At 41.3% G+C, this 15,827-nt stretch overlaps 1 protein-coding gene across 1 annotated transcript in view; it reads left to right on the top strand.

Moving 5' to 3' along the window:
* Positions 1-3,866, top strand: part of SLC35B1 (solute carrier family 35, member B1) — a 16,403-nt gene extending 12,537 nt beyond the window's left edge. Inside the window, exons 3-9 of the mRNA XM_009892218.1 lie at positions 357-487; positions 998-1,028; positions 1,227-1,384; positions 1,738-1,864; positions 2,471-2,577; positions 2,857-3,010; positions 3,360-3,866. Coding sequence (XP_009890520.1) covers positions 357-487; positions 998-1,028; positions 1,227-1,384; positions 1,738-1,864; positions 2,471-2,577; positions 2,857-3,010; positions 3,360-3,412 — 761 coding nt within the window. The 3' untranslated portion in view covers positions 3,413-3,866. The remainder of the gene's footprint in view (positions 1-356; positions 488-997; positions 1,029-1,226; positions 1,385-1,737; positions 1,865-2,470; positions 2,578-2,856; positions 3,011-3,359) is intronic.
* The last annotated feature ends 11,961 nt before the right edge of the window (positions 3,867-15,827 follow it).

Raw genomic sequence — 15,827 nt, 5'->3', positions numbered from 1 at the left:
TATTGCTGGCTCGTGTTTAGCTTCTCATCCACCAACACCCCCAAGTCCTTCTCCTCAGGGCTGCTTTCAATCCATTCTCCACCCAGCCTGGACTTGTGCTTGGGTTTGCCCCAACCAACGTGTAGCACCTTGCACTTGGCCTTGTTGAACTTCATGAAGTTCGCAAGGGCCCACCTCTCGAGCCTGTCCAGGTCCCTCTGGATGGCATCCCTCCCGCGCGTCCATCGCTCCACACAGCTTGGTGTCATCAGCAAACTTGCTGAGGGTGCACTCGATCCCACTTTCTTAAGGTGCTTCCTGATGGTGGTGGCTGTTCGCAGCTCTCCTGACTTTCCTCCTCTTTGTCTTCCTTCCAGTGATCCATTTTTTCGATGCCGTGAAAGCGGATCGCACACGGAGCTGGCTCTACGCCGCCTGCTCGCTCTCCTACCTGGGCGCGATGGTCTCCAGCAACTCGGCGCTGCAGTTCGTCAGCTACCCGACTCAGGTGGGGCAGGGGACAGCCTAGAGCTCTGTCACCCCCTAACGCTTGGGGTACCCCAAAAACCGGTGCTATGCTGAGGCAGCTCGTGCTGCAGAAGAGCCAGCTGGTGAAATGACATGGAGGAAAACTGGAATTTTGACGCTTATTTTTCTGTAGCTGCGTTTGCAGGGCTGTATCGCTGGGTTTCACTCAGCGCTGGGAGGGTAGAGGGGGGCTAAAAGAGCTCAGACTGTTCCAGAAAGGGAATAGCAATCCCTAGAAGTTATGGGAATTTGCTAATTGGGAGTTGGTGCTAATATTGGAGGGCTTGAGATGGTTTGTGAAGTCTTCACCGTTAATTCAGCAGTTGCTCTGTGGTGGGGTCCTCTGTCTTTTTCTGAAGTGTTGAGTGTGTTTTGTTGGAGGGGTGTATCGGGGTGGTTTCATCCCCTGTGGTCACCCTTGTATTGCCGTGGTCTCTTGTTGCGGACAGGTCATGGTGTGCAGGTAGTTAACAGGATTTTTCCTTTCTAGGTCCTCGGCAAATCTTGTAAGCCCATTCCAGGTAAGCAAATTTCCCATTTTTTCTTGTATGTTTGTATGGATTTCCCACGCCCTCAGCGGCCAAAACAGTGCCTCTCCCCTTCTGTCCACTCTGCCGCAGAAAAGCAAATGTGTTTTTTTTTTTTTTTTATCTGTTGGGCCAAGTTAAAATTCCATGAGAGGGTTTTGGGAGCGGTTTGTGATGTTGCGTTTTTTACAGTCATGCTTTTAGGAGTGACTTTGCTGCGGAAGAAGTATCCCCCGGCCAAGTATCTCTGCGTCCTCTTGATAGTGGCAGGCGTGGCCCTGTTTCTGTACAAACCTAAGAAGGGGGCTGGCAGCGATGACCACGTCTTTGGCTATGGAGAGCTCCTTCTGGTGAGTGCTGCCAACGCACAAATAACCCGGCAGGGGTGAGTTGGAACAAGCGGTTACAACTCAGATAAGGCCGTGTCCTTTGTACCTCAAGCGTACCCTGAAGCTGATGTGGAAACACTTCCACAGGAGGACACTTGGGGTTGAGGGGTGCGCTCTCAAGCTGTGGTGTGAGATCAGTGCAGGAGTACACATGCATCCCTCTTAGCGTACGTTTTGACACCACATACTCGCTATTTAATAGGTGATTGGGGTGTTAAAAAAGGGGGAGAATGCTCAAGGTTTTCCCCATAGAGAAGAAATGAAGAATGAAGGTTTTCTTTGTTGTCTCTTACCTCTGTCTCTTCTTTTTGTAGCTGCTGTCGCTGACCTTGGATGGGCTGACTGGTGTATCGCAGGACCACATGAGAGCTCACTACCAGACGGGTTCCAATCACATGATGCTGAACGTTAATCTATGGTCCACCTTGTTCCTGGGGGCTGGTAAGGACCACCCTGCAAAAAAACACAGCCACCGCTCTCAGAGACTGCCCTGGGACACCCTGCGGGAGGAGACGTTGTGTCAAGCTCCAAAAAAGGGCCTAGAACGCTTTTTGCAAAGAACTTTATGTTTTGTTTTGGGGTTGGTTTGTTGTTTTTTTTTTTTTTGTTCGTCTATGAAGTCGGGGTCGGTCGGTGTAGCTCTCCTCACGCCCACCAGAGGACAGCGCTTCACGCCGAGTGTGGCTGCACGCCCGTGGTGACCCCCGGCTCTGCACCAGCCCCAACTGCTCTTGCGCCGGAGAGGAGCAAACTGTATCAGCAGAGCTTTCTGCTTCAATTAGGGACTAGCGCTTCTAATTAATTGCTAGAGATTGTTTTGTCAGAATCGGATCTGCAGTTAATGCTTGCTTCTTTCATTAATTAACTATGAAGGTGATGGCTTTTTCTCCTATTCTCTTTGTTTTCCACTGTGTGGTATTTAGTCTTTGCTTTTAGTAGCTCCTGTTGGGTTATAAGCATAAACTGAAATTATACTGCGTAGGCAGCAGCCACTCGGGCTGCCTCTGGGCTCGTAATTCACACTTTTCATCTCGATCTTTCTTCCAGGGATATTGTTCACCGGAGAGCTCTGGGAGTTCTTGAGTTTTACGGAACGCTACCCCAGCATCATTTACAATATTCTCCTGTTTGGCCTGACGAGCGCGCTGGGTCAGGTAAACACGCTTCCCTTGCTCTGCCGTCTTTGCTGGGATTTGTTTGCACAGTTGGGAGACGCCAAAGTAACGTTGCCTCACTTTCCGTTGCTTTGGTTGTTGCTTGCTGTCTATACAGGCTGCCTTCAGAGTAAAACTGGTTTAAGTTTGCATGCAAATAATCAGGATTTGAAATAAGGTTCTTTAGGCTCTGGCTTAATGGCTTTTCCTCTGAAAATATGATCCGTGTTGTACTTTTTCCAGTCAAAGTGACAAAAGGCGTCTGTTTGTTTCTTACAGAGTTTTATTTTCATGACTGTGGTATACTTCGGGCCTTTGACTTGTTCCATCATCACTACAACCCGCAAGTTCTTCACCATTTTAGCGTCGGTCATTCTATTTGCCAATCCCATCAGTACGATGCAGTGGGTGGGGACCGTCCTGGTGTTCTTGGGTAAGTCTGGGCAGCAAAGACCTGCAGTCTGTGCCCTGTTAACTTCAACTGAGGTGACGTACAGTGAGGGGAGAGCTAACAAAAGATGCTGGTCAAAAAAATCTAATTATATTAGAACACTCTGGCTGGAAGAGCACGTTAGTAGCCTCACCAGCGCAGGAAAAGAGGAACTTCTAGCAGATCTATTAGGTCTTTTATTTTGTCCCCACACCAGGTAAGTCACTGCCTCCGAGTGACCATTAGTAACTTGGTGCTGTTAAGTTGATTTTTCACGAAGTTCTTGTGTCATGTTTGTTTGAAGAACGTGAAGAAGTTCTCTGTGCACATGGATTATTTCATCTCGTTGCAGGCCTTGGACTCGATGCCAAATTTGGAAAGGGAATAAAGAAGACATCGCATTGAGGAAATGGTTGATCTCAGCAGTTGGAATGAACTTTTAATTTATTGTCTTGTACCTCAAAATCTGTTATGAAACTGGACTCAGGATAGGTAATCAGAAGGGGAGTGTTTGGATTTTTTTTTTGTTTTAGTTTTTTAATTCTAAATTGTCTTAAAAGTGTAATACTTTAGTTTTAACTGTAATTAAGCTTTTTTTTTTTTTTTCTGTAATCAAAGCTGCATTACTAGATCCTAGCAGCAGGATGAAATTCTTGCCTTAACAGGAAAAAAAACCTTCTTATCTTTATTAAAGAAAAAGAGACAATGGCCACTTTTCCAGAACTTTAATTTCAGTATCGTTGGCTGATCTTGGGCAGAAACAGCACACCCCTCTCCAAGGAGAGGACTAGTCTTAGAATTATGTTAGTTCTTTGGTGCAGCCTGGAAAGATCCCTGGATTAAATGCCTGTGTTGAAGACAACCCCCTCTTCTGATTGATTGTATGATTTTACCATAACTGAGTTGGTAGAGCAGCCAGTCGGACGTTCTGCCATTAAGATAATATGTGTAAACATTGAGATGCATTATATCCTTCATCCGAGCCCTTCTAAAACAGAAGCAACTCTTGGCATATGTAAAAGTTTACATGAAACCTGTTTAACCAGTAGGGCCCGAATTAATTCTTTTCACCCCCCCTGCTGATGAAGGAACAGGACCCTCTGCTGCTAAAACCATGCCAAGGTTGTGTGACAACGGCTTCTAAATGTTGAAAGGGCCCTTGTTAATTAACCGCCATCACGGTGAGCTTTCGAACACACGCTCCTGCGCACAGGCTAGCTCCCCAGTGTTGTATGGGGAGGAGTTATTATCATAATGATGCCTTCAGAGTTGGAGAGCAAAATTCTCCGAAGAGCAAACTTTACACATGAAAGCATGTTTCTACCAGCTGTCACTTGGTCTCCATCTGTTCTGTGGCTTTGGCCTTTTGCCCCTCCAGATGGGATCTTGATCTCTTTCCTGAGCGGCTGTTGTAAGTCTCTCTATCCCCTGCTTCCCCCACACCTCCAGTGTTTCTTACAACTTTTTTGGCATCAAATTTGGTTTTCATTTAATCTGTCTTACTATCCTGCAGTTCTACTCAAACAACATGTTTCTTGCAGATATAAACCCGAGGCTATTAAAGGGGTTTTTCCTCTGTCAGCTTCACCTCTTTGCTAACTTACATTGTCTTAAAGGTCAAGTGATAAGTAGCAAACAAACATGTTCTCAGTAGTAGAGAATCCTGAAGTAAAAGCTTCTGTGACTTAACTCCACGAATACTGCCTGATGAACACCATGTGCTGGCATCTGCTACCCTGCGGAGATTCTGGCTTCCCTGAAGACAGTTATCCTTCCCACTATCTCTAAGGTAATGAATGCTACTTCCATTTTATAAAAGGGAGTAGAGAAATTGCATGACCTGTTCGTGAACACTGTGGCAGAGATAAGCATTAATTATCTTTTGTGTGATTTAATCATAAAACTATCTTTGTGTTTATAGGACTTGCACTCCTCTATCTCTTTGCACTATCTTAGATTTTAACCAATTCTCAAACTCAGCAACCAAAAGCAGCAAAAAGATTCTAGGCGAGCTCTCAATTCTGTTAGTTTTGCAGACTTGTTTTCTCTTCTATTCAATTAGTAATTTAATGTAGGAATAGACCCAGCTCCTCATCACTGTGCAAATACAAACACCTGAAAAATGCATTATAAATCACTTACTCCTTCAACCATCCACTTCCTTGTGATAATCTTGGAATTTCTGTTCAAACATGTCACCTGCTTAGAATATTTGAGTCATTGCTGTTACGAACCACTGCTCTTTTCTAGAGCACGTGCTGCAAATCAAAGGGAAATCACTCTCATTTTGATTCCACAGAAGCAGAACTGCGTGTTAGCAATAATTCTATACTGACTAAAGCTCCTGAGGAAGTATATGATGCGAAATTGAGTGAGATAGCAGCAGCCTTTCTCCACTGTGCTGTCAGTCTGCTGTCGGCGATCTCCTTTTTATTTACAGCACCTCAAGCCAAATTGCCTCTTCTGTGTACATGCTCGGAAGACTGCTCTTCCTGAACTCTAGGAGAGACAGTGTCTTTAAAAAAAAAATTAAAAAATAAAAAAAACCAACAAAACCCAAACAACCAAAAACCAAAGACTTTGTTCTTTTTTTCCATAACCATTGAAAAGAAGCCAACATAGTTGCAAGGGAACTCTTGCTCAAAGCCACAGGTCTGTCCCCTTCCCCACGCTGCAGCAGCCGAGAGGACCAGCAGAAAGAATGAAGCTGGGAGCTTCCTAGGGTCTATTTGCTAAGCCGAGATCTGTCTTTACCAATATCTTCAACTTGTCTGTATTCAGAGCACAGATTTAAAGATCAGTCTGCCAAGAAGAAAGAAAATAAAGGAGATTTTCTCTCTCCTGATTGCTGCAGGCTCCCTTGACCCACTTTAGCTCTAAAGCCTATTCCTGGTATTGCTCCAGCTTGGTTCTTGCTGCACCTCCGACTCTTAGTCAATAAGAATTTCTTAAAACAAAGGCAGCTCTTGTACCCACCTTGTGTCTGAATCCTTCGGATTTCCTTGGACAGCTTGCTGTCTTCTCTCCAGACCTCACGTACTGCAAGATCCCAGAGGAGGCTACAAAAGCAATTCAAGAAGCTATTGTCAAATCAGCACTGGCTTTTCTTCTTGGATAGTTTTAACAACACCGCCTCAAAACAGGTCCCCAGCTTTGAGCTGCCAGGAGGATTGCTGTAATACCTCTCCCCAGTGACAGACTGGTCACCAGGCTTTGAGATGCCTGCCTGGTGGCTTCTGGGGTATGTTCCTGCTTGAGTTCAGCTGTCTCTTTATTTAAAGACAGGTAAACTCCAAAGGAACTGGGCTAGGATCCAATAAAGTTTTCATCCTCTGTTACTTTTTCCTAGTAGAAATGGTAGCTTCTCTTCAAGGCACCTTTCACAGAGGGATAATTATCATTAATAGGTTTTTTGGCTTTGTTCTTTTTGTGTAAACAGTGCAAGTGTCTTCAGAGACAATGCTGGCATTTCTGGTGAAGTGTCAGGAAAGGCTTTCTGTCTTCAAGTAAGAGATTAGTAATGTACAAAGTGTTGACAGAACTTCGCTAGTTTATCTCAATACCGCGTAACATCTAGGCTGTGGCTGTGCAAAGGAATCTTTAAATACAGCTGGCAAGTTACATTTTGCTTATTCAAAGACGGAAGTGTTCTGTGGTAGCATATGAACCTCTCGGCAGTTTAGAGGTTTCAAGGAATTAAAGCACAGTGCCCAGGTCCTTTACCAACAGTCTGGGCTTCGCCAGTTCTGCTATGACTTAGTTTGCCCCTCTGCTTTTTCTTTCTAGACATTCTCCAGTTTATTAGAAGGGTGCAAACCTAGTTAAATAAAAAAGACTACCTTGTTCTTTTTAGTTGCATGTGTTTGATCTGTCTTTATTTCCCCAGCTGTAAGCAAGCTGGGGAAGCAAGCTAATTTTATGAGAATGACGTATTTTCCAAAATGAAAAGTTTTTGTAAAGTGTAAAACATCACCCTTTGCAGCCAAGATGGAACACTCACTGTGTAATGTTTGAGTTTGGGCTGACTTGCCAAGGAGTACTAAAGGGAACGCTCATGGTTTGCTCCTTCCTTTTCTTTCTCTGAGTAGAAGAGGAAGGGAAATCAGTTGAGTAGGAGGTTAATTTATTAAGTGCCTTAGACAAAGCCCTGCAAGTGCAAAACATAAAGGTCAGGCTGAGAAGTTATGAAGAGGTTCCATCTTCTTCTCTTCTACTTTTTGTTGGCTCCAGAGTCCTAACCCCAAGTCTGTTTATGACTCAGCCAGTTACCAGCAGGGGGAACTCTTATTTCAATCATTTTCAAGAAATACAAGGAGAAAAACAACAAAAAAACAGTTCCTGTTTAATTAGTGATATAACTGTATTTCTAGAGTCTTTGTGCTTAGAGTAAAAACATAATGTGGAAATCAAGGTCTTCCTCCATTTTTATTCTGCTTAATTCTTTCGGACCATCAGCAGAGACTACATCGAAGCTAAGTCGTTAGAAGCTTTAAGACAATCACCATCTCTTCTGCAGAATGGCCTTTATTACAAATAGCCTGAGTAGAAATAAGTATGTGCACACCTGCATGTCCTCCTGTCCTCATGTAACACAACCAGCTGGCTTCCCGCACAGCAGCAGCCATTGGCATCACAGGCGATGTTTTTGAAAACATTTCTGCCAGAATTCTCCTAGGAACCTTGTCAGTTCTTGGTGGTTCCAGGGAGATGAGGAGAGTCACGCACGTACTGAGGATAAACAGCAGATTACATTGCTGCAGTGTTTGTGCCTGTTGTCCCTCCAGGAGGAACTCGTTGATGTATCAGCTAAGAAAGGTGAAGTTTTATTTCATAGCTAACTGAGACATGGCATCCGCAGGGGGGAAAACTTGGCAGCTGTGTTCCTTTTCCTTTCATCTTCCTTGTTTTTATGAGCTTCTTCTGCAACTCCATCAGCAGATGTTTAAAAAAAAACCCAAATGTTTAGAGAGCACATAGAATAAGGCAGGTGATACTGTATGTGTGTATATTTTACAGAGGTAGATATAATTGTATAACACTGATAATTTTCTGGTCACAGGATAGTAAGGACTCGTGCTCAAATTACAACATTTTAAGGGATAAGGAAGTTATCATTACTACTTTGAAATTAATGAATTGCCAATCTTGAAGATACCACTTAAAAAAAGCCAACCCTAATGGTCATTCTTCAAGAACAACTAGGATTTACACTGTGCCGCTCAGATAAGAGTCAGTGATTACATGAGCTTATCCTGCAGGATTCCACATGCTCCTGCGAAGGAAATGGGAATTCCTGTCAGATTTCAGGAACTGAAAAGCACATGAGACTCAAAACAGCACCTGTCGGGGAAAATACAGTTTAGTATGTAGTAATCCCAACTTTAGCATGTAGTAAGTTTATGTTATTAGTAAGAAGTTTGTAAGGCCAATAGGCATGGGATTTGCATTTAAAGTATATACTCTTAGAGTAGACAGTTTCATACTTAGATTTACAGTTCATAACTAACAGAATTTCAGCGACAGTGAGCCAGGGACGCATCTAAAGAACAGGAAACCCAGTAATTGCCTCAGACTGAAACTGAGGCAGCTGGATGTCACACTGGAATTTAAGGTTTTAAATATTTTAAGGAAAAAAATTAAGATGAAAAGTCCATTTAAGCTTTCAGAATTAAAATGGCAAAAATAGTCATATGGCTTTTTTTCCTTTCTCTTGCTATTCTGCAGTGCTTGCAATGTCATTTTCATTATTGTATATTTATGCACATACAGGATCCTGAATGCTTTTAATACCTTCTTCATCATCACAGTTCAGTTAGTTTAGTAAGCTCACAGCCTGTTTCCAAATTTTTTATGAGCAATTAACCTGTTTCACAGCAAGTGTTGAAAAGACAGCATGGTTTTCATACACAATACGTGTTGAAATACTGACTCATTCAGTAGAAGCGTTTTGCTAGGAGAATGCAAAGAAAGACTGCCAGAGTCAGGGACGGTGGTGTGTTTTTAGGTTCAAGTTCTTTACTGGGTCTTCAGTTACTCCAAGAGCAGCATGAATGCGCAGCATTAGGCATTCCCAAGAGCAGTTCTATTAGCACAGACCAGATGCTGAAGAATCCATAAAAATTAACATCCAGCTAGGTCAGTCATGGAAACCTTCCATCACTTGGAATGAGGACTAAGTCTTTTGCTTGACTGGAACTTGAAAGCGGGGAAGAAGTGAAGTATTTTAATAGGCTTATGTCATTTTGGGGACAGCAAGGAAAGATTTTCATTCTGGTCCTTTTACATAGTGATTTGCTTTTCTGCAGGTGGGACTAGCACCCCACACTTTTTAATTAAATGTTGTAATTTCCACTTTATAATAGCCAGTGTTTAAAGACAGCACTAAGGAATCTTGCCATGGCCCTGGAACATGAATAGAGGGCATACCAGGTCCATCTGCGATGGCCTCTCCCCACTGACAGCAGAAAACTGTCCTCCAAAGGACTATTTCCCACCTAAAATTAAACATTACAAGGCAATAAAAATCTCAATCCTCTCAAGTATGCTCAAACAGTAGGGATCATTGTCTCCAGTTTCTGTGGTAGTAGAAGAAGTAGACAGTTGAGTTTGTGTCCTCTGGCAGCATGACTGCCTGACATTCATTAGCTAAACTTCTAAAAATCACTTCTCAGAACAATGCAAACTGCTTTCCAGGCAAAGGCTGCCTCACTTACTCCTTATCAGCTTTGAGGCGCTGAGTCTGCTTTCCAGACAAATTTGCAGCCTGCTCTGATTTAGTTTATTCTCAGAATAGTAGTGTCACTTTCTCCCAAGGTCTTGAAAGATCTCATTCAGTGAACTTGGTAGGCTATAATTTGTCAATTAGTTTTACAGTGAACGTGGCAGGAAAAACAAAATCCTGGTCTCAGGGTTAAGAAACAGAACCCCAGTTTGGATTAGCAGATTCTGCCCCTGCCTTAGGACCTGTGTGGCAATACCATAACCTGGAGTGTTTCGATGATTACTAAGTTTTTTATTTCCGCATGAACAGCTGGGCTAGATCTGCAAAAAGGGAGTGTTCACAGCCACACCTGGAGGGATGTAAAACTCGGAACTCAACACACAAAGCACAACTGAATTACCAACTTCTCTGAATAACAAGGCCTGAGATGTATCAAGTTGGGTGCTTTAAATTAGTGCATAGTTTTGACATAAGCTTTGTTTGCTCTGGTTTGATAAATTCTAAGATTTTCTTTTCCCCTCTGTCTATACTGCATGAAGCATATTATCACTTAAAATCACAGGAGTACTGGTTAAGATAGCTTCATTAATATTTCTAAGCAGCAAGACACCATTATTTGATAATTGAGGAAATGCCCAGGAAGAAATTAATTATTTTTGCAGTTAGTAAATATTTTAGGAAGTGTGAGTTACATAAAGCTTGGGAACCCATACAAGAGGCAACATTTCATTTTATCGTTTATAACCTTACCCAGTCACAGAAAAGGATAGCACAGTCCAGTGAATAAAGTTCTGTAAATGCTGTAATTAGCAACACCTAAGTTCCCTCCAGATTTGAGGATTGTGGTTGAATCTGGCTCCCATTTAAGCTTTCTCCATAGTTGGCATATTCCCAGCTTCTCCCCCCTGCGGAGGCACTAGTGTTTATTAAACTGTAGCATGATGTCTTACAGCACCTGGGGAGGTCCCTTTTCTCTATCCGACACCTACTTTGAAGGAATGTGGTAGAATGCAATGAACTTTGAGACTGCTACTTCTTTTTTGGAATTTGGTTGGAAAATGCTGCTGAATTAGAAGTTATTGAGGGATAGGGTAGGAAGACAGGACATCAAACAACATAAGCTTTGTCTCCTTAGGAGATCAGGTTAAAGATAATGGGATCATGCAATTAAAGACTACAGCATGCAGATATCTACAATAGGACCAAAATATCGCATGGACAGCCTTACTTTTGGTTGGTCTTCATGGCTTCTGAATGCTTGGGTTTGAAATCACTGTTCTAGAAAACAATTCTCTATGCAATAACTGAGTGCATCTTCAAATGAAATTAAACATCTGAATGCTCATTACTGCCATTTTGGTTGCAGTAACTTAATGCCGTAATAGTCATTGCAGGACATTGCTAATGAGAAGGCAAAACCAAAGAACTGATTAGTTCCGCATTAAGCTGTTCAGTTCTGCAAGAATGTTCCAGAATGGCAATATTTAAGTCACAATACTTGCTAGAATTTATGCAATAAAGTACGTATCAACAGCTAATATTAATCTTGATCATTGTGTCGAAAGTACAAATTTAGAGAGCTCTCCTCTCTTCCACCAGTGTTAAAAAATAGAACAAGACTAAACTGTCATCTACAATCCTGATGCTACGTAATTGAAAAATTCTTAGTTTGTGGATACCTTAAAAATCCTGCTTTTTACTTAACTGTTGTTATTCCCTGTAAAGTCCAGACTGCAAATGCATTTTTCTTTTACTCCATCACTTCACTTCACTTCATTGTTCCCTACTTTTTTCTTACTGGATTTACCCTTTTTTTTTTTTTGGCAGCTGTTTGAGCCCTTTATGCTCATTCATACTTTCATGCTCTGTTATACAGAATTAATCTTCTCCTCGATTTTCAAGCCTTTTGTCCAATTATCTCTCCGTACCTGTAGAAGGGGAAAACAGAAGTGATAAAAACCTTCAGACTCTGTTGCCGTCCGTTCCCACTTCTCCACTAAGGATGATTGCTGTGATAACATTGAAGATTAAGTCTTGTTTGGAGAAAAGGTGGTTTGAATGAATCGGAGGACTTTTGGCAATGTTCTGAGCTCCTCCACTCTGCAGGTGCTAGCAGAGTTAACAGCATCTTGGAGAAAGGAAAATAATTTCACAGACCATTAGGGCTGGTGGGAAGCAGCAGGATCAGGTTTTAATGAATACAGGATCAAAAGCATCTTAAAGCAAACCAGCACTGAAAACAAGAGCAGGCTCATCAGGGAAGACAGGAGATGCTTCTAACGAGAAACAAAGCACCAACTCAAAGACATTAGGGAGTCACTTTCTCACAATAGTGCATTTTAAAGTATAATTTCCTTTTCTAAAAAATTAGCTTTGATACTTTTCCAATACATGTAAAAATAGCACTGTGAACAGATTCCCTGCAATTAAAATCTCCACGCCAGAGTTTTTCCAAAGGAGGTCAAGTTTTTTCAAAAAATGTTTGTTTTCTCACAAATAAAAGTAGGTTTTAATCACAGCAACAATGACTAAGTTATCTTACAGTATTTTGAAGTCAGGAAAGCAAATTCTGACAAGAAATATGCATAGCAGTAAACTCAGACCAGAGAATAGTTTGTATGTGGAAAAGGAGACTGTCCCACCACTACCAGCAGGTACTTTCTCATAAAAGTGCTGATGTTTATTGTGTTTTGTACTGAATTTAATGCTGTGTGTATGCGGTGGCTGTGCTAGAGCAAATCTGTCCTTTCATGCTCCAAAGGACACAGGTGCTACTGGATCCAAATGCAATGAAGGTAGGAGCTAATTGCTTAAGTTGGACTTGATGATTTTGAAGGTCCCTTCCAACCTCAGCAATTCTATGATTCTAAGTGCTCAGGCAATTGCAGTTTTGAGCCCATGTGTAACCAGAAACTGGCAACACTTAAGTGAACTTCCAGGTCAGAAAGGGCAGTACCTGAAAAAATTAGGTACCTGGAATTTTATACAACTGTTGAAAAATAATTGTTTTCAGTCAGTTTTGAATCTGGATGCCTAAACCCCACCTAATTCTTAGACTCTTCTGGATCTCCCCTTTGAAACCAGAAGCAACCAGTTTCCCAATTTTGTCTTTTTTTTTTTTTTTTTTTTTTTTAAGGTGTGTATATATATGAATAAGCTGCTTAACTTCTCTACACTTTTAAAAGTTTTAAAAGATGGGTAATATTTAACTTACCTCCTACTCCATGCACTATGGAAGATTACTTAATTTATAGTGAAGGAAAACTGGGGATACTGGACTCGGTATCTATCTCGGCACTTGCTATTCTGTTGCAAATTAAATTTTGAGGAAAAGGGTTGCAGAAGAAAAAGCTCACCAGTTTCTTCTCCCTGGAGGACGCTCAGGCTTACATGGTTCAAAGAAGCCAGTATCTCAGAAGCTTTTCCTTTCATCACAAACCGTATCAGCACTTACTGTCCTCTAGTGTGCTCTGCTAGTGCCAAAGCATAGACTCCTTTGACAAGATAAATAATAACGTACACTTTGTACTGGGCTAGGTGAGAGCATGACATTTTCAAGAGGATGGAGATACCCTAGCAGAAGTCAGATTGGAAGGATAACCTATTAGATACTAGACTTTTAATTGCCTATGACCGAAATATCACAATTTCATAATGACACCTATGCTATCAAGATTCCTTTTATGTCTTCAATTAAAAACAGACAGAACTAACCATATCCTCAAACCAAGCAACGATTCCATTACTGTTTGTGAATATACCACAGCATTCCTGTTGTATTACGTACGGAAAATGAGTTCTATAGATGCCTCGCTGGTACAAGGAAAGGTGAATCAAGCAACTTGCAATGTTTCTCTGACTGTTGCATATATAAAAGCCTCATTAAATCTCCCCAGTGATTGGAGACGGGTTTTGTTTAGAATGGTTTTGTTTGTTTTTGTAACAAAGATAGCAAATACAGGAAATAATTAAATAACTGTGTTTTCATACTCTCCCGATCATCAGGAGCCTATATGAGATTTTAATTAGTGCTGCATTTTCAATAACTCTGTATCCGTACGTGTTGCAGATTCTTTCCTGGATAACAGGGAGATAATTATGAGAATCCTGTTTTTCAGTCTCTCACTAAAGGGATGGCTGATATATTTAATCATGATGTAGAAACGCTGGCAGCTTTCTCGGAGTTCAGCCTCTCTCTAATTACATTTCTAGATTTTTAGTAAATTGAAAGGGAAAACGTAGGAACAAAATAATTAAAACCAAAGAGGAAGTGAATATTAAAAAGCAGGAGCTATTTAAAATTCTTGCACACAACTCTTTCATGGACATCAGTTTAATCAGCTTCACATAAAAAAAAAAAAAAAAAAATCAAACTTCCATATACACAAAAGTAACACCTCCAAACCTATAGGTACATTAGCATTTGCCGGTTCTTTTCATGCAGAAAAAACAACCTGTCTTGTATCATTCAGATGAGACTGAGAATTATACCCAAAGTGAACGCTTTTGAGAATTTGGTACTCTCACATGCACAGTAGTGTCAAAACACACATACATCAGCATATCCCCATGCAAGTTTTCAAGGTTCAAGCAGTACCTGCACCTAGGAATTGTCCAGTAATTTTATTACAGAATTGTATTAAAGACAGAAGGTGGTAGGGTTTGTGAAGAGTAAGTGACAGTATTTCACTTCTATCTGCCACCGAGGAGGGCAGAATTGACCCTAAATAACTTTTTCATATGGAGGAGAGGTGAAATTCAATCTTCATTTTCACAGATACCCAATTTAATTTTCCACTTCCTGGGAACAAGAGAATTTTGATCAGGAGAACGTCATAAACTGCAGAAGAGGTTGACCTCCCTACTGCTCAGTGACACACGGCCAGTGTTGAATTAAAGGAGACATTTCTGTTTGTTCTATCTAGAAAACCCTTGTATCAAGAGTCCACAAGCCTAAGAGCTCTAAGGGAGGGGAGGGGAGAATCTCTTTGTTTTCTCTAAAACTGGTGCTGTAATTTCCTTTTGTACTTAACTGTAAGAGAATAAACACATCGGTAAAAATCCACAGTTTATATTGGGAATATAAAATCCAGGATAACAGATAGGGTATGAAAATAAGTTTCTAAGCAAAACGTGTAGCCAGAACAGGAATGCTAATACCAATTCTCTACTTCCCAAGAGGCAGTTTTATGGCATTTCTTCATTACAATGCAGCATTACCTGCTGTTTTGTCACCATGGGCAGCAGTTTGTGAAATAAAGGAACGAAGCAGGGTCCAAGAATTGGTCATGACTTGGATGAGATACTTGCCAGGAAAACCCAGGACACCGCAGAAAACGTTAGCAATAAAACAGGCAGTATTCTCTGAGTCAGTCGTGGACAAATGTGGCAGCCTAGTATATAGGACCAATTCTGCTTGAGGAGCAGCATTTTTCACCTGTGAGAATGAGATAAAAAGGCTTTGCATCATTTGTTTAAATAAGTATAGCTGTGATGTGTATTATGTAACCTGGCTAATTTGGTTATTGGGGTGCTTTGTGTGTAATTGTATTAATTCACTATGAGACTGAAACTGGTAGGGAAAAAAAAGGCTAGCTCTGGATAAGCTTCTCTACAAATATTTAAATAACCAAGGACTACTAACAATGAAAAATTTGCTTCCTCTGGTTGCAAACCATTAAAATTAGAAGACCCATACATAGATAAGATCTTAGGATAATTTGGGTTGGAAGAGACTTCAGGATATCATCTGGTGCAACCTGCTCAAAGCAGGATCACCTGTGAGATTTGACAAGGTTACTCTGGGCTTTATTTAGTCAAGCCTTGAAAACCTCTGATAGAGACTGCATAGTCTCTCCGGGCTACCTGTCCAAATGCTCACGATGAAAAGATTTCTTCTATCCAGGCTAAATCTCTGTAATGAAAAGATTTCTTATATCCAATCTAAATCTCTCAGTTTTACTTTTGTTTCTCATCCTCCTGCCGTGTACCACCATGAAGTGCCTGGCCCCATTTGCTTATAGAATCATAGAATCATCTAGGTTGGAAAGGACCTTTAAGATCGAGTCCAACCATCAACCTAACACTGCCAAAACCACC

Source organism: Charadrius vociferus, unplaced genomic scaffold (genome assembly GCF_000708025.1).
Source record: "Charadrius vociferus isolate BGI_N301 unplaced genomic scaffold, ASM70802v2 scaffold509, whole genome shotgun sequence".
NCBI lineage: Eukaryota > Metazoa > Chordata > Aves > Charadriiformes > Charadriidae > Charadrius > Charadrius vociferus.
Note: the sequence above shows the minus strand (reverse complement) of the source record. Positions and strands in the feature narration are given on the sequence as shown.